General features: G+C 39.9%; 1 protein-coding gene across 1 annotated transcript in view; it reads left to right on the forward strand.

Annotated features, from left to right (window-relative positions):
• The first annotated feature begins 6084 nt into the window (after positions 1-6084).
• The window catches only part of cetn3 (centrin 3), a 20004-nt gene continuing 6314 nt past the window's right edge, over positions 6085-19774 (forward strand). The window contains exons 1-4 of the mRNA XM_041970673.1: positions 6085-6327; positions 9513-9639; positions 9734-9848; positions 10235-10426. Of these exons, the coding sequence (XP_041826607.1) occupies positions 6311-6327; positions 9513-9639; positions 9734-9848; positions 10235-10426 (451 nt within the window). The 5' untranslated portion in view covers positions 6085-6310. The remainder of the gene's footprint in view (positions 6328-9512; positions 9640-9733; positions 9849-10234; positions 10427-19774) is intronic.

The following is a 19774-nucleotide window of genomic DNA, read 5'->3' on the forward strand; positions in this document are numbered from 1 at the left end:
CCAATACTACCAGTACTATAAATAACTCCAAGTAGTACCAATAACTCCCAGTACTACCAATAACTCCCAATACTACCAATAACTCCCAGTACTACCAATAACTCCCAGTACTACCAATAACTCCCAATACTACCAATAACTCCCAGTACTACCAATAACTCCCAGTACTACCAATAACTCCCAATACTACCAGTACTATAAATAACTCCAAGTACTACCAATAACTCCCAATACTACCAATAACTCCCAATACTACCAATAACTCCCAGTACTACCAATAACTCCCAATACTACCAATAACTCCCAATACTACCAGTGCTATAAATAACTCCAAGTACTACCAATAACTCCCAGTACTACCAATAACTCCAGTACTACCAGTACTACCAATAACTCCCAGCACTACCAATAACACCCAGTACTACCAATAACTACCAGTACTACCAATAACTCCCAGTACTACCAATAACTCCCAATACTACCAATAACTCCCAGTACTACCAATAACTCCCAGTACTACCAATAACTCCCAGTACTACCAGTACTACCAATAACTCCCAGTACTACCAATAACACCCAGTACTACCAATAACTACCAGTACTACCAATAACTCCCAGTACTACCAATAACTCCCAATACTACCAGTACTATAAATAACTCCCAGTACTACCAATAACTCCCAGTACTACCAATAACTCCCAATACTACCAGTACTATAAATAACTCCCAGTACTACCAATAACTCCCAGTACTACCAATAACTCCCAGTACTACCAATAACTGCCAGTACTACCAATAACTACCAGTACTACCAATAACTCCCAGTACTACCAGTACTACCAATAACTCCCAGTACTACCAATAACTCCCAGTACTACCAATAACTACCAGTACTACCAATAACTACCAGTACTACCAATAACTCCCAGTACTACCAGTACTACCAATAACTCCCAATACTACCAATAACACCCAGTACTACCAATAACTACCAGTACTACCAATAACTCCCAGTACTACCAATAACACCCAGTACTACCAATAACTCCCAGTACTATCAATAACTCCCAGTACTACCAATAACTCCCAGTACTACCAGTACTACCAATAACTCCCAGTACTACCAATAACTCCCAGTACTACCAATAACACCCAGTACTACCAATAACTCCCAGTACTACCAATAACTCCCAGTACTACCAGTAGTACCAATAACTCCCAGTACTACCAATAACTCCCAGTACTACCAGTACTACCAATAACTATCAGTACTACCAATAACTCCCAGTACTACCAGTACTACCAATAACTCCCAGTACTACCAGTACTACCAATAACTCCCAATACTACCAATAACACCCAGTACTACCAATAACTACCAGTACTACCAATAACTCCCAGTACTACCAATAACACCCAGTACTACCAATAACTCCCCGTACTTCCAATAACTCCTAGTACTACCAGTACTACCAATAACTCCCAGTACTACCAATAACTCCCAGTACTACCAATAACACCCAGTACTACCAATAACTCCCAGTACTACCAGTACTACCAATAACTACCAGTACTACCAATAACTCCCAGTACTACCAATAACTACCAGTACTACCAATAACACCCAGTACTATCAATAACTCCAAGTACTACCAATAACTCCCAGTACTACCAATAACTACCAGTACTACCAATAACTACCAGTACTACCAGTACTACCAATAACTCCCAGTACTACCAGTACTACCAATAACTAACAGTACTACCAATAACTACCAGTACTACCAGTACTACCAATAACTCCCAGTACTACCAGTACTACCAATAACTACCAGTACTACCAGTACTACCAATAACTCCCAGTACTACCAATAACTACCAGTACTACCAATAACTCCCAGTACTACCAATAACTCCCAGTACTACCAGTACTACCAGTACTACCAATAACTACCAGAACTACCAATAACTACCAGTACTAGCAATAACTACCAGTACTATCAATAACTACCAGTACTACCAATAACACCCAGTACTATCAATAACTCCCAGTACTACCAGTACTACCAATAACTACCAGTACTACCAATAACTCCCAGTACTACCAGTACTACCAATAACTCCCAGTACTACCAGTACTACCAATAACTACCAGTACTACCAGTACTACCAATAACTCCCAGTACTACCAGTACTACCAGTACTATAAATAACTCCCAGTACTACCAGTACTACCAATAACTACCAGTACTACCAATAACTACCAGTACTAGCAATAACTACCAGTACTACCAATAACTCCCAGTACTAGCAATAACTACCAGTACTATCAATAACTCCAAGTACTACCAATAACTCCCAGTACTACCAATAACTACCAGTACTACCAATAACACCCAGTACTATCAATAACTCCCAGTACTACCAGTACTACCAATAACTACCAGTACTACCAATAACTCCCAGTACTACCAGTACTACCAATAACTCCCAGTACTACCAGTACTACCAATAACTACCAGTACTACCAGTACTACCAATAACTCCCAGTACTACCAGTACTACCAGTACTATAAATAACTCCCAGTACTACCAGTACTACCAATAACTACCAGTACTACCAATAACTCCCAGTACTAGCAATAACTACCAGTACTACCAATAACTCCCAGTACTACCAGTACTACTAGTACTATAAATAACTCCCAGTACTACCAGTACTACCAATAACTACCAGAACTACCAATAACTCCCAGTACTACCAATAACTACCAGCACTACCAGTACTACCAATAACTCCCAGTACTACCAGTACTATAAATAACTCCCAGTACTACCAGTACTACCAATAACTACCAGAACTACCAATAACTCCCAGTACTACCAGTACTACCAGTACTACCAATAACTATCAGCACTACCAGTACTACCAATAATTCCCAGTACTACCAATAACTCCCAGTACTACCAATAACTCCCAGTAAGTCCACCTACCTGCTTCCTACTAAACAGATTCATACAGATAAATTATTTTTTCATTGAATGAAAATGTCCACATGCTTTAAGTTAAATTTAATTATTTGAATTATTTTCAGTGCGTACACATTCTTCTGAGTTTTATTTTGTGTATGAATTAATTAATTATTTGTTTAGATGTTTGATTTTAATTTTACTTCTGTTGATCTTGATTGATTTGATTTACTATTTATTATTATTTACACATTTTGATCTTAATTTTCATAAATTTTTATTATAATTTGGTGTATTTTTATTATTTTTATATAGTTTTGTTTTAAAATTAATTAATTTATTATAATTTCTTCATGATTTATGTGTTGTTTAGACTTTTAAAAATTCTAAATATTTTTTTATCTATCAGAATATTGAGTACGGTCATTTACTGATGTCTTCTTCTTTATTAGGGGTTTTTCCTTTGAAATATTTCTCATATTTATGTCATATTGTGTGCATGGTTATATTTAGGGATTTCTCTTCCCTGACGACTAGAGTGTCTCTAGAGAGAGAGAGTGGCGTCATCTCCGTTCACTGCAATGGTTCAGTTTTTTTCACAGCAATGGCGGCGTATGGAGCCCCTCAAAAGTTCCCTGAAGTTAGCAAAAGCTAAGCGACGGTCAGTGTATTTCAATGGAGCAGATTGTCGGAGCTACACTTCTTCAAGGTAAGATGTTTTAATAGTCATATTTCCATATCAGTTGTGCATCGACATCAACTTGACAGGAGTAATTAAACATGTTGACAGATTGTCCCCGTCTAGATTAATATATTTAGAGATTATAAACCGATAAAAGTTTATGCTAGCACACTGATAGCAACAGATGCCACAGGCTGATGAATGTAAATTCTGTTCGTCAATATAAATTGATCCAACGCCGTTGATAGCGAGGTTAATGTGTAGGGAGAGCGATTGTAGTTACATTTTTATTTAATTTTAATGTATTTATAAGGCTGTGGAATAATGGACAAAGATATGAAGATGAATACACAGTATTAGATAGCACAATACTCTTAGTATATATGTTTACAATCTTTACAACTATAAAACCTGTTAAATGTAACAAACATGTTAACCTTAAAAACTTAACAAAATATACACAAAATAAGTGGCTGATTGTACTTGAGTGCATTTGCTGCACTAGACAGCACTCAGCACTCTCCCAGTGTGCAGGATGAGAGCAGAGAAGCAGAGAGATGCTTAAGGGAAGTATATCACTCTTCCCTCGTGCAGCATTGTCCTGAAGAACTTTCAGCAGTTCTGGGGTTGCCTGACGTTAACTGGGATACTGTTCTTCTTCACCTTCCTGGTTTGGCCACTTTTAAGTGTTGTTTCCTGTCTTTTTTTTCTACATTCTGCAACCTCAACCATATAAATCTCCCTGTGATGTGTTCTCTGTGTTTAATTTAAAAATAAACATCCCAATGATATGGTCTTTGAAAATGTGTAAATGCATTGTTTTAATATGATTACCTCACATATTTTTTGTTTTTACAGTCCCTGATGGTGGTCAAATGTATCCTGCTGACTTTGGCCATCCATATTTTCCTTCTGTCCCTGTCTTTGGGGAAGCCATACATACGCACGCCTTTCTCTGAGCGATTGGAGCATCCCCATGCAGCACAGCATACCATGGTGAAGACTGTATTCAAGGATAGCAGAGAAAAGAAATGGCTAGATATGCTGATCTAGTCGAGTTTTATTGTAAAGGAATTCTTTTAGGTATTAAATGCATTTGGAAAACAAAGGGTGTTTGTCTGATTTATTATGTATATGTAGGGAGTAAGTCTTGGGATAGTTAACAAATAGTGATAGAAAGCCATGTATTTTCCATGAATTGAAATCAAAATTTTATTTATTTGCCATGGATTTTCTGTAAGAACACATTATATTGTGAGTCCAGACTTGTGTAGTTATCAGTCTGCCTCAGTCAAAATAAGTCTTAAGACTTAAAAGCAATTCACACAAGTAGATAGTAATAAGTAAGAATAGATAACCCATTTATTTTAAATGAATTGGGATCTAAATTTTATTTATTGGATATAGATTTCCTGTAAGAACAGTTATCATTATGCTGTGAGCCTAGATTTATTGTGTAGTCACTTGGTAAATCATTGTCGTCACCTGTTGGTATGCCTCAGTCTGAAAGATAAAGTTAAAAAAACAGAAAATATTATGATTTACATGCTGTTGATGTCATACAGGTTTAGTTAACATGATTCATATCAATGGACACAACTATAAAAATATTGCAGAGCAAAGCCTTCATTGATCATTATTTACCGATTATCGTAGTTTTCTTATTATTTTGTATTGGCCGCCAAGCACTTCCTGAACTTTTGGAGGCTACATGGACCACGTGATGGGCAAGCGTTTTGAGCTTCCGGTGGCGCCACTCTCTCTCTAGAGGCACTCTACTGACGATGTTGCTGGTGAACTTCCGTCTAGATTTTGGATTCCTCTCATCTCTGTGATGAGCTTTTTCACAGTAAACTGTACCAGTGATTTATTTAATCATTCGACTTATTTACCCCCTTCAAAGTATTTCGGAGCTTTTCAAATTTTTCTTGAAGAGCCCCATCTTTCTTCTTTTTGGCACAATGACTCCGTTTTTTTCATATCACCTACTTTTCTTTCCAGGACACGAACAAGTCTGGACTCCTGGTGCTGAATGGCCTTGTTTTTCACATTAATGGAGTCAGCACTGCTTCATCCCTCCAGTCAGGAACGATTCAGTTTAGTTCAGACTGTTTATATACCAGCAGCAACAATGATTACAAGTTACTGTAAAGATTTAATGTTTAGTCCAGTTTTAATTAAGTTCAGTCTCATTTATTGTAATCCAGTTTAATCCAGTTCATTGTGTTGGTGTTTACATTATCATTTCATAAAAAAATACTCTATTAAAGAAAACTGGCGGATTAAATTAAATGTTAATTTTTATAATGACTCCAAATGAAACCAAAATATAAAGAAATGAGGAGAGGCTGCAGACGTTTGTGCAATAATATGTTTAATTAGTTTAAAATGGCCATTTTTCTCTCAGGCTTGTGTTTCACACTTAAGACCAGCAGCTAGCACTTGTACACACCTCTGAGAGAATGAAGAGTGTCTTTAAACCAATCAGAGAGCACGTTACTGTTACGTAGCGACCATTCACCAATAGGAATCTTCTGCATGAGCGCGGCCAAACTAGCGGACTTATTGGAGATTTTTTGTTGTTCACCTACGCAGAGAAAAAGTGTGTTAAAAGCACAAACTGTACAGAGATTTTTAGCTCCTGACATCCAGCAGGAATGAGTCTGTCTCTCAGGTAAGCCGCTCTGCAGCTGGTACTCCCGTTCAGCTCAGTTTGAGGTGAATAAACTATTAACTGTCACCGTTAACCGGCGTTAGCGTTTCTGATCAACTTACTACCGATCACTTTTAGGTGTTAGCATATGTAGCTAAAGTACCATCATGATCCGTTAACAGGTGTTAGCGTTTGTAGATAAATTACCATCAGTTACTGTTAGCATGTGTAAATAAATTACCATCGTTCGCTGTTAGCAGGTGTTAGCATGTGTGGATAAATTACCATCGTTCACTGTTAGCAGGTGTTAGCATGTGTAGATAAATTACCATCGTTCACCGTTGGCATGTGTAGATAAATTACCATCGTTCACTGTTAGCATGTGTGGATAAATTACCATCGTTCACTGTTAGCATGTGTGGATAAATTACCATCGTTCACTGTTGGCATGTGTGGATAAATTACCATCGTTCACTGTTAGCATGTGTTAGCATGTGTGGATAAATTACCATCGTTCACTGTTAGCATGTGTTAGCATGTGCGGATAAATTACCATCGTTCACTGTTAGCATGTGTGGATAAATTACCATCGTTCACCGTTAGCAGGTGTTAGCATGTGTAGATAAATTACCATCGTTCACCGTTGGCATGTGTTAGCATGTGTAGATAAATTACCATCATTCACTGTTAGCATGTGTTAGCATGTGTGGATAAATTACCATCGTTCACTGTTAGCATGTGTTAGCATGTGTGGATAAATTACCATCGTTCACTGTTAGCATGTGTTAGCATGTGTGGATAAATTACCATCGTTCACCGTTAGCATGTGTTAGCATGTGTGGATAAATTACCATCGTTCACTGTTAGCATGTGTGGATAAATTACCATCGTTCACTGTTAGCATGTGTGGATAAATTACCATCGTTCACTGTTAGCATGTGTTAGCATGTGTGGATAAATTACCATCGTTCACTGTTAGCAGGTGTTAGCATGTGTAGATAAATTACCATTGTTCACTGTTAGCAGGTGTTAGCATGTGTGCATAAATTACCATCGTTCACTGTTAGCATGTGTTAGCATGTGTGCATAAATTACCATCATTCACTGTTAGCATGTGTTAGCATGTGTGGATAAATTACCATCGTTCACTGTTAGCAGGTGTTAGCATGTGTGGATAAATTACCATCGTTCACTGTTAGCAGGTGTTAGCATGTGTGCATAAATTACCATCGTTCACTGTTAGCAGGTGTTAGCATGTGTAGATAAATTACCATCATTCACTGTTAGCATGTGTAGATAAATTACCATCGTTCACTGTTAGCATGTGTTAGCATGTGTTGATAAATTACCACCGTTCACTGTTAGCATGTGTCAGCATGTGTGGATAAATTACCATCGTTCACTGTTAGCATGTGTTAGCATGTGTTGATAAATTACCACCGTTCACTGTTAGCATGTGTCAGCATGTGTAGATAAATTACCATCGTTCACTGTTAGCATGTGTCAGCATGTGTGGATGAATTACCATCGTTCACTGTTAGCATGTGTTAGCATGTGCGGATAAATTACCATCGTTCACTGTTAGCATGTGTGGATAAATTACCATCGTTCACCGTTAGCAGGTGTTAGCATGTGTAGATAAATTACCATCGTTCACCGTTGGCATGTGTTAGCATGTGTAGATAAATTACCATCATTCACTGTTAGCATGTGTTAGCATGTGTGGATAAATTACCATCGTTCACTGTTAGCAGGTGTTAGCATGTGTGCATAAATTACCATCGTTCACTGTTAGCATGTGTTAGCATGTGTGGATAAATTACCATCGTTCACTGTTAGCATGTGTGGATAAATTACCATCGTTCACTGTTAGCAGGTGTTAGCATGTGTGCATAAATTACGATCGTTCACTGTTAGCAGGTGTTAGCATGTGTAGATAAATTACCATCATTCACTGTTAGCATGTGTAGATAAATTACCATCGTTCACTGTTAGCATGTGTTAGCATGTGTAGATAAATTACCACCGTTCACTGTTAGCATGTGTCAGAATGTGTGGATAAATTACCATAGTTCATTGTTAGCATGTGTCAGCATGTGTGGATGAATTACCATCGTTCACTGTTAGCATGTGTAAGCATGTGTAGATAAATTACCATCGTTCACTGTTAGCATGTGTTAGCATGTGTGGATAAATTACCATCGTTCACTGTTAGCATGTGTTAGCATATGTGGATAAATTACCATCGTTCACTGTTAGCATGTGTTAGCATGTGTTGATAAATTACCATCGTTCACTGTTAGCAGGTGTTAGCATGTGTGGATAAATTACCATCGTTCACTGTTAGCATGTGTTAGCATGTGTGGATAAATTACCATCGTTCACTGTTAGCATGTGTTAGCATGTGTGGATAAATTACCATCGTTCACTGTTAGCAGGTGTTAGCATGTGTGGATAAATTACCATCGTTCACTGTTAGCAGGTGTTAGCATGTGTAGATAAATTACCATCGTTCACTGTTAGCATGTGTTAGCATGTGTAGATAAATTACCATCGTTCACTGTTAGCATGTGTTAGCATGTGTGTTAGGATGTGCAGCTTTTATCACCAATATCTAAGCTTTAACTAAACTGTTGTACCGAGACTGACAAAAATGTTAAAACTGTAGAGATGAATGTTGAAGTTAAGCAGCAATCATATTCAGTTATCTTCAGTATGAATAAAGCTCCTCTTCTCGGGGTTTGTTACCAGACTTAATGGCAGGTGTTAAAGATTAACCGGGTAAGTGGGTAGTTCACATTACTGCAGGCTTATTAAAGGTCCTTGAACTGGTTTTTCTAGTAGAAACAGATTCAGAAATTAGTTATTATTCTTGCTGCTGATGAGAATTCGGTTTATGAGGCTAAATATTTCTTCACATACCCAGTCATGTGAAGGTTTCTACTTCTGAGAACTGACTAGAACTTTATTTTCTGTTTTATTACCTGTAATTGGTGTAGGTGCAGCAGTGTTCTTGTATGAACGATGAAGTGACTTGATCCGGACTCTGATCCTAAAGAAAGACCGATGCATGTTGTATTTGAGGCTCTGCAGCCTGCAGCACGGTGTGTTTTCAAAGCTGTCGTCCAAACACTGCAGCGGTTTGGTGGATGTATTTGTGGTGTGATTGCAGGTGTAATGAGATTCCTGTTTGTGTGCCATGTCAGAGCGGAGTTCATGGCCGATAAACCCAGGAGGAGGGAGCTCACGGAGGAAGAGAAACATGAAATTAAAGAAGCTTTTGATTTATTTGACACAGACAAAGATAAAGAGATCGACTACCACGAGCTGAAGGTGAGAAACATGTCTGAGGAGGAGGAGCTGTGCAGTTTCTAAATGATCCTCAGGCCTGTAAATGACCCAGATCTCCACTTCAACGCTCCACCAGGTGGCCATGCGCGCTCTGGGCTTCGAAGTGAAGAAGGTGGACGTTCTGAAGATCCTGAAGGATTATGACAGAGACGGGAAGGGCAAACTTACATTTGAGGATTTCAGAGAAGTGGGTGAGTTTGCTGCTCCGAAGAGGCGATGCCCCCTCCATCCAGTCCGGAGTCGGGTCAGATCCCGAGTCCGGAGTCTAAATATTCTAACTGTATATTGACGCAGACTCATGATGTTTTTCCATCAGAGCCGAATATTAAAGGCTGTAGTAGGTAAATATTAAAAAGATAAATTATAACTTAGTTCTTATTAAGACCATGAAGCAGCTACAGACTCCGTCTAATTTACTGCAGAAGTTTTTCTTTTAAATAATTTAGTGAGAGGAGTAATTGAGGTTTCTGTTGAGAAGCAGAGACGTGCTGACGGACGCTGACACAGTAACAACAGTAATCGCACAGCGGCGGCGATCGGGTGGCTGCTTCTCTGACTGCTTCATGTCCGTCCACAGTGGCGGATCGCATCCTGGCCCGAGACCCGAAGGAGGAGGTGATGAAGGCCTTCAAGCTGTTTGACGACGACGAGTCGGGGACGATCACTCTGAGGAACCTGAGACGAGTCGCAAGAGAACTTGGCGAGAACATCGGCGAAGAGGAGCTGCGCAGCATGATCGACGTGTTTGACACCGATGGAGACGGAGAAAGTAAGTCCTGGTTCCCGACCCGGTCTGAGTTTACGCCTGCAGGCAGAGCAGCGATTGGACGAGCCGGGCCAGCGGCTGGAAACAGGCTGTAAATAAAGTTTTAGCTTTCTCAGCAGGCCTGGACTTTAACGGGGCTTCTTTTTTTCTACGTTTTGATCAGTTTTATCTTGTTTTTATTTAGTTTTTATTTAGGTTTATTTTTTGTATTTTCTTTTGATTTATTTTCACATATTTATTTAGTCTGTATAAGCTGACAGTTTCTGTATTTATTCCTGTTCAGCCTGGTCTCAGAGGCTTGTTAATCAGCTGTGTTGTTAGCACAGACGTGTGCGTACGCACATTTCCACGCAAATTTTATCAGCTTGTACGTGTGCGTAGCAAAGTGTAAATTTAAGCACAATTCTTACCTGCGTAAGCACCAAACCTGGTGGTGGAACAGTGTTCAGCCCCTCCAACCTCACGCCATGTCGTTTATAATTAGAATTACTGGTGCAGCGGGTTTTAGAGACAGCTGTGAGGGGACAACCTGAACAGAAAACTCATGCCATGGCTCATCCTGGAGGGTTTGGAGAACCGTGTGATCCACATGGAGGTGTTTTCTAGAGCGTCTGTTCAGCGACAGAGAGGGTTCTCAGCAGGAACCGCCGCCCCAGAAACATCCTGCTGAATTTATGCATCGGTTTGCAACCTGCTGGAGATAAAACCCACCACAGCCATCGCAGTGCTCATCCACACCCAGTTCCCCCATAGACCACACCCAGTTCCCCCATAGACCACACCCAGTTCTCCCCATAGACCACACCCAGTCCCCCCCTACAGCCCCCACCCAGTCCCCCCATAGACCAGCTGGAGCCATGGAGTCCACCTAAGGCCGGGCTTACACCAAACGGTTTTCACGGTGGCAGACTAAAAACAGAAGTCTTCAGGAAATCTTCGCAGTCTTGCTGGAGTCACAGCGCTCCCGTCATCTCGGTCGTTAGGTGTGAGCTGGTAATCTGGCTGTTTAACGTCAATCTTTCTCCAATTTCTAACATGTTAGATATTATCGCAAGTCGCAGTGATGAAATACGATCAACAACCAATAGATGAGCTCTGACAAAAACAGAAACAGGAATCCCGACATTCAGACCACCGGCAAAAACGGACGAGAAAAAAAAAACAGGAACAAGAAGCGGTGATGAAACGGAGTGGGTGGTTATTAGAAGTAAATGTCTGCTGTGGATCATTTATGTGTTACAGTATAATGATCTAACAAATAAGAGAATAAAAACTCGTTCATCCTCCAGATTCTGATGAGTCGGTGTAACACCTGGTGGAGATTCAAAGCCACACTTAATAATGATGATGTGTAAATCCCTCCTGGAGGGAAACTCTCCCCTTGCTTGCTTTACTGTGTGCAGATCAGCCCTGTTCCATATCAACTGTCCAACATGACACAAAAATGCTAAAAGAATCTAGTTGCAGTCTTGTAATTTGTGACCCTATAGATTTAGTCTTTGTCAAATCTCAGTCTGAGACTTAAGACTCTAAACACTGGTCTTTAGATGTGAGCTGGTAGTCTTTCAGAGTCTTGTACAAATCTTTTAAAAGTCTTGTGGTGTAAGCTCAGCCTAATCTGGTCTCCGTAGTGTCTGTTAAACGCTGTCTCCTGGTGACCTGCAGGAAGCAGGAGCAGCTGGTGGGTGTTACATCAGGATTCATTTCTCTGTGTTTCTTTATGAACATAATTTTACTCGAAGGGCTGCACGGTGGTGTGGTGGTTAGCACCGCAGCCTCACAGCAAGAAGGTCGCTGGTCTCCGGGTTCTCCGGCGTCCTCCCACCATCCAAAAACATGATGATGTCCCAGTGTGTCGGCCCTGCGATGGACTGGTGACCTGTCCAGGCCTTTTGGCAAAAACGCCTGTAATGTGACCTCCAAATTAGAATTACTGCTGTTATTGAACCCTCTGGATTGTAAGTACAGGCTTGGGCTCTTTGTAAAGGTAACACTCTCTTGTTTCATCCACAGCAATCAGAATCACTGTAAGTATTACTGATAAAAAGTTATACACTTTAGAACACACAGAAAATATTTTTTTGTCCTCGCCTAACCTGTACGGCAGAATGAGACCAACCTTGATGGGAAATATTGATGTTTGACCTATAGAGAGCCCTCAAAGGTAAGGAAAGTCAGCATTTAAACTTTTCTGTAAAAAGGCTTTAGTGTTAGCGCTGTGGTTGCTGCGTGTCAAAATGGTTTATATCACGGGAAAGACGAGACTTTGAGCTTTAATCTGATGTGTATATTGTGGGCATTCATGATGGAGGGGCTTGCACACATGGCTGCAGTGTTGTTGATTAGTAGTCGTGTACCAGGACCGGTACGTCTGCATCGTAAGGGGTTAACGCTGGGAGAGGCTCCAGCTTACCCACAAAGCAGTACAGAGAATGAATATTACTTAAAGGTTATGGTGGTGTAAATGAAGACACTCGGTCATGATGACGTTGTTTTGTTGTCTGTGTGAGTGGACTGAGGAGTGTGAGCGGCTTGAAGGAGCACCAGCGCCCTCATGAGGACATGAATAATACCAATCTAACAAGGACCCAGACCCGGATCCAGACGGGTTAAATATTGGCCCAGGCCGGCTCTCTGAGGTTGGTGGTGAGGGGGCTGAATGAGAGCCGGGGGTAGCCGGTCAGGCTGGGAGGTGACTGGGCTGTGGGGATGGAGCTGTAACCATATATTTACCCGCCATGAATGAACCCCTGTGTTGTTGGGTGATATGAATGCAGATGGAACTGATGTCTGACCTTTATTTGCTGATCATTTCATTCAGTTTGCTTCAGACACTGATTGATCTTATCTAGTAAGGTACTACTGCCACATGGGATGTGCACCAGCAAGGCCTGGCTCTGATCCTGCCTGGACCACAGCGGATGCTCACGCCTCCATCGATGTGACCTAGCTGCTATGAGCCACATACCCTTTCTCACACACAGTTACCAGTATGCGACGATGATGTAGGGAAAGTAGATCTGTTTAAGAGTGAATAGACGTATTAATCATCCTGATGGATTATTGGTGATACTAAGGTTCCACTAGATTCCTCACTGTGTTAATACATATAAAGCTACCATGGAGTCAGTGTGTGAAGCAGGTCTCTATGTAAACATAAGGCTAAACAGTGCTACGCTAAGCCAGGCTGGAAGAATCCTCTGGAAGATCTCATGCTGAGGCCTGGACAGTAACACACTGGTTTATACTGGGATTAAAAGCTGTTACAGACTGGTTTATACTGGGATTAAAAGCTCCTACAGACTGGTTTATACTGGGATTAAAAGCTGCTACAGACTGGTTTATACTGGGATTAAAAGCTGCTACAGACTGGTTTATACTGGGATTAAAAGCTCCTACAGACTGGTTTATACTGGGATTAAAAGCTGCTACAGACTGGTTTATACTGGGATTAAAAGCTGCTGCAGACTGGTTTATACTGAGATTAAAAGCTCCTACAGACTGGTTTATACTTGGATTAAAAGCTGTTACAGACTGGTTTATACTGGGATTAAAAGCTGTTGCAGACTGGTTTATACTGGGATTAAAAGCTGTTACAGACTGGTTTATACTGGGATTAAAAGCTGTTACAGACCGGTTTATACTGGGATTAAAAGCTGCTACACACTGGTTTATACTGGGATTAAAAGCTGTTACAGACTGGTTTATACTGGGATTAAAAGCTGTTACAGACTGGTTTATACTGGGATTAAAAGCTGTTACAGACTGGTTTATACTGGGATTAAAAGGTGCTACACACTGGTTTATACTGGGATTAAAAGCTGCTACATACTGGTTTATACTGGGATTAAAAGCTGCTACAGACTGGTTTATACTGGGATTAAAGCTGCTACAGACTGGTTTATACTGGGATTAAAAGCTGTTACAGACTGGTTTATACTGGGATTAAAAGCTGCTACACACTGGTTTATACTGGGATTAAAAGCTGCTAAACACTGGTTTATACTGGGATTAAAAGCTGCTACACACTGGTTTATACTGGGATTAAACGCTGTTACACACTGGTTTATACTGGGATTAAAAGCTGCTACAGACTGGTTTATACTGGGATTAAAAGCTGCTACACACTGGTTTATACTGGGATTAAAAGCTGCTAAACACTGGTTTATACTGGGATTAAAAGCTGCTACACACTGGTTTATACTGGGATTAAAAGCTGTTACAGACTGGTTTATACTGGGATTAAAAGCTGCTACACACTGGTTTATACTGGGATTAAAAGCTGCTAAACACTGGTTTATACTGGGATTAAAAGCTGCTACACACTGGTTTATACTGGGATTAACAGCTGCTACAGACTGGTTTATACTGGGATTAAAAGCTGTTACAGACTGGTTTATACTGGGATTAAAAGCTGCTAAACACTGGTTTATACTGGGATTAAAAGCTGCTACAGACTGGTTTATACTGGGATTAAACGCTGCTACAGACTGGTTTATACTGGGATTAAAAGCTCCTACAGACTGGTTTATACTGGGATTAAAAGCTGCTACAGACTGGTTTATACTGGGATTAAAAGCTGCTACACACTGGTTTATACTGGGATTAAAAGCTGTTACAGACTGGTTTATACTGGGATTAAAAGCTGTTACAGACTGGTTTATACTGGGATTAAAAGCTGTTACAGACTGGTTTATACTGGGATTAAAAGCTGTTACAGACTGGTTTATACTGGGATTAAAAGCTGCTACAGACTGGTTCATACTGGGATTAAAAGCTGTTACAGACTAGTTTATACTGGGATTAAAAGCTGCTACAGACTGGTTCATACTGGGATTAAAAGCTGCTACAGACTGGTTCATACTGGGATTAAAAGCTGCTACACACTGGTTTATACTGGGATTAAAAGCTGCTACAGACTGGTTCATACTGGGATTAAAAGCTGCTACAGACTGGTTTATACTGCTTTTAAAAGCTGCTACACACTGGTTTATACTGGGATTAAAAGCTGCTAAACACTGGTTTATACTGGGATTAAAAGCTGCTAAACACTGGTTTATACTGGGATTAAAAGCTGCTACACACTGGTTTATACTGGGATTAAAAGCTGCTACACACTGGTTTATACTGGGATTAAAAGCTGCTACAGACTGGTTTATACTGGGATTAAAAGCTGCGACAGACTGGTTTATACTGGGATTAAAAGCTGCTAAACACTGGTTTATACTGGGATTAAAAGCTGCTACAGACTGGTTTATACTGGGATTAAACGCTGCTACACACTGGTTTATACTGGGATTAAAAGCTGCTACAGACTGGTTTATACTGGGATTAAACGCTGCTACACACTGGTTTATACTGGGATTAACAGCTGCTACAGACTGGTTTATACTGGGATTAAAAGCTCCTACAGACTGGTTTATACTGGGATTAAAAGCTGCTACAGACTGGTTTATACTGGGATTAAAAGCTGCTACACACTGGTTTATACTGGGATTAAAAGCTGTTACAGACTGGTTTATACTGGGATTAAAAGCTGTTACAGACTGGTTTATACTGGGATTAAAAGCTACTACAGACTGGTTTATACTTGGATTAAAAGCTGCTACAGACTGGTTCATACTGGGATTAAAAGCTGCTACAGACTGGTTTATACTGGGATTAAAAGCTGCTAAACACTGGTTTATACTGGGATTAAAAGCTGCTACAGACTGGTTTATACTGGGATTAAACGCTGCTACAGACTGGTTTATACTGGGATTAAAAGCTCCTACAGACTGGTTTATACTGGGATTAACAGCTGCTACAGACTGGTTTATACTGGGATTAAAAGCTGCTAAACACTGGTTTATACTGGGATTAAAAGCTACTACACACTGGTTCATACTGGGATTAAAAGCTGCTAAACACTGGTTCATACTGGGATTAAAAGCTGCTACAGACTGGTTTATACTGGGATTAAAAGCTGCTACAGACTGCTTTATACCGGGATTAAAAGCTACTACACACTGGTTCATACTGGGATTAAAAGCTGCTAAACACTGGTTCATACTGGGATTAAAAGCTGCTACAGACTGGTTTATACTGGGATTAAAAGCTGCTACAGACTGGTTTATACTGGGATTAAACGCTGCTACACACTGGTTTATACTGGGATTAAACGCTGCTACACACTGGTTTGTACTGGGATTAAAAGCTGCTACAGACTGGTTTATACTGGGATTAAAAGCTGCTACACACTGGTTTATACTGGGATTAAAAGCTGCTACAGACTGGTTTATACTGGGATTAAACGCTGCTACAGACTGGTTTATACTGGGATTAAAAGCTCCTACAGACTGGTTTATACTTGGATTAAAAGCTGTTACAGACTGGTTTATACTGGGATTAAAAGCTGTTACAGACTGGTTTATACTGGGATTAAAAGGTGCTACACACTAGTTTATACTGGGATTAAAAGCTGCTAAACACTGGTTTATACTGGGATTAAAAGCTGCTACAGACTGGTTTATACTGGGATTAAACGCTGCTACAGACTGATTTATACTGGGATTAAAAGCTGCTACACACTGGTTCATACTGGGATTAAAAGCTGCTAAACACTGGTTTATACTGGGATTAAAAGCTGCTACACACTGGTTTATACTGGGATTAAAAGCTGTTACAGACTGGTTTATACTTGGATTAAAAGCTACTACAGACTGGTTTATACTGGGATTAAAAGCTGCCACAGACTGGTTTATACTGGGATTAAAAGCTCCTACAGACTGGTTTATACTTGGATTAAAAGCTGTTACAGACTGGTTTATACTGGGATTAAAAGCTGTTACAGACTGGTTTATACTGGGATTAAAAGCTGTTACAGACTGGTTTATACTGGGATTAAAAGGTGCTACACACTAGTTTATACTGGGATTAAAAGCTGCTAAACACTGGTTTATACTGGGATTAAAAGCTGCTACACACTGGTTTATACTGGGATTAAAAGCTGCTAAACACTGGTTTATACTGGGATTAAAAGCTGCTACACACTGGTTTATACTGGGATTAAAAGCTGCTACAGACTGGTTCATACTGGGATTAAAAGCTGCTAAACACTGGTTTATACTGGGATTAAAAGCTGCTACACACTGGTTTATACTGGGATTAAAAGCTGTTACAGACTGGTTTATACTGGGATTAAAAGCTGCTACACACTGGTTTATACTGGGATTAAAAGCTGCTAAACACTGGTTTATACTGGGATTAAAAGCTGCTACACACTGGTTTATACTGGGATTAACAGCTGCTACAGACTGGTTTATACTGGGATTAAAAGCTGCTACAGACTGGTTTATACTGGGATTAAACGCTGCTACAGACTGGTTTATACTGGGATTAAACGCTGCTACAGACTTGTTTATACTGGGATTAAAAGCTGTTACAGACTGGTTTATACTGGGATTAAAAGCTGTTACAGACTGGTTTATACTGGGATTAAAAGCTGTTACAGACTGGTTTATACTGGGATTAAAAGCTGTTACAGACTGGTTTATACTGGGATTAAAAGCTGCTACAGACTGGTTCATACTGGGATTAAAAGCTGCTACAGACTGGTTTATACTGGGATTAAAAGCTGCTACACACTGGTTTATACTGGGATTAAAAGCTGCTAAACACTGGTTTATACTGGGATTAAAAGCTACTACACACTGGTTTATACTGGGATTAAAAGCTGCTAAACACTGGTTTATACTGGGATTAAAAGTTGCTACAGAGTGGTTTATACTGGGATTAAAAGCTGCTACAGACTGGTTTATACTGAGATTAAAAGCTGTTACAGACTGGTTTATACTGGGATTAAAAGCTGTTACAGACTAGTTTATACTGGGATTAAAAGCTGCTACAGACTGGTTCATACTGGGATTAAAAGCTGCTACAGACTGGTTCATACTGGGATTAAAAGCTGCTACACACTGGTTTATACTGGGATTAAAAGCTGCTACAGACTGGTTCATACTGGGATTAAAAGCTGCTACAGACTGGTTTATACTGCTTTTAAAAGCTGCTACACACTGGTTTATACTGGGATTAAAAGCTGCTAAACACTGGTTTATACTGGGATTAAAAGCTGTTGCAGACTGGTTTATACTGGGATTAAAAGCTGTTATAGACTGGTTTATACTGGGATTAAAAGCTGTTACAGACCGGTTTATACTGGGATTAAAAGCTGCTACACAGTGGTTTATACTGGGATTAAAAGCTACTACAGACTGGTTTATACTTGGATTAAAAGCTGCTACAGACTGGTTCATACTGGGATTAAAAGCTGCTACAGACTGGTTTATACTGGGATTAAAAGCTGCTACACACTGGTTTATACTGGGATTAAAAGCTGCTAAACACTGGTTTATACTGGGATTAAAAGCTACTACACACTGGTTCATACTGGGATTAAAAGCTGCTAAACACTGGTTCATACTGGGATTAAAAGCTGCTACAGACTGGTTTATACTGGGATTAAAAGCTGCTACAGACTGCTTTATACCGGGATTAAAAGCTGCTACACACTGGTTTATACTGGGATTAAAAGCTGCTACAGACTGGTTTATACTGGGATTAAACGCTGCTACACACTGGTTTATACTGGGATTAAACGCTGCTACAGACTGGTTTGTACTGGGATTAAAAGCTGCTACAGACTGGTTTATACTGGGATTAAAAGCTGCTACACACTGGTTTATACTGGGATTAAAAGCTGCTACAGACTGGTTTATACTGGGATTAAACGCTGCTACAGACTGGTTTATACTGGGATTAAAAGCTCCTACAGACTGGTTTATACTTGGATTAAAAGCTGTTACAGACTGGTTTATACTGGGATTAAAAGGTGCTACACACTAGTTTATACTGGGATTAAAAGCTGCTAAACACTGGTTTATACTGGGATTAAAAGCTGCTACAGACTGGTTTATACTGGGATTAAACGCTGCTACAGACTGGTTTATACTGGGATTAAAAGCTGCTACACACTGGTTCATACTGGGATTAAAAGCTGCTAAACACTGGTTTATACTGGGATTAAAAGCTGCTACACACTGGTTTATACTGGGATTAAAAGCTGTTACAGACTGGTTTATACTTGGATTAAAAGCTACTACAGACTGGTTTATACTGGGATTAAAAGCTGCTACAGACTGGTTTATACTGGGATTAAAAGCTCCTACAGACTGGTTTATACTTGGATTAAAAGCTGTTACAGACTGGTTTATACTGGGATTAAAAGCTGTTACAGACTGGTTTATACTGGGATTAAAAGCTGTTACAGACTGGTTTATACTGGGATTAAAAGGTGCTACACACTGGTTTATA

The sequence above is a fragment of the Melanotaenia boesemani genome, chromosome 19, assembly GCF_017639745.1.
Source record: "Melanotaenia boesemani isolate fMelBoe1 chromosome 19, fMelBoe1.pri, whole genome shotgun sequence".
NCBI lineage: Eukaryota > Metazoa > Chordata > Actinopteri > Atheriniformes > Melanotaeniidae > Melanotaenia > Melanotaenia boesemani.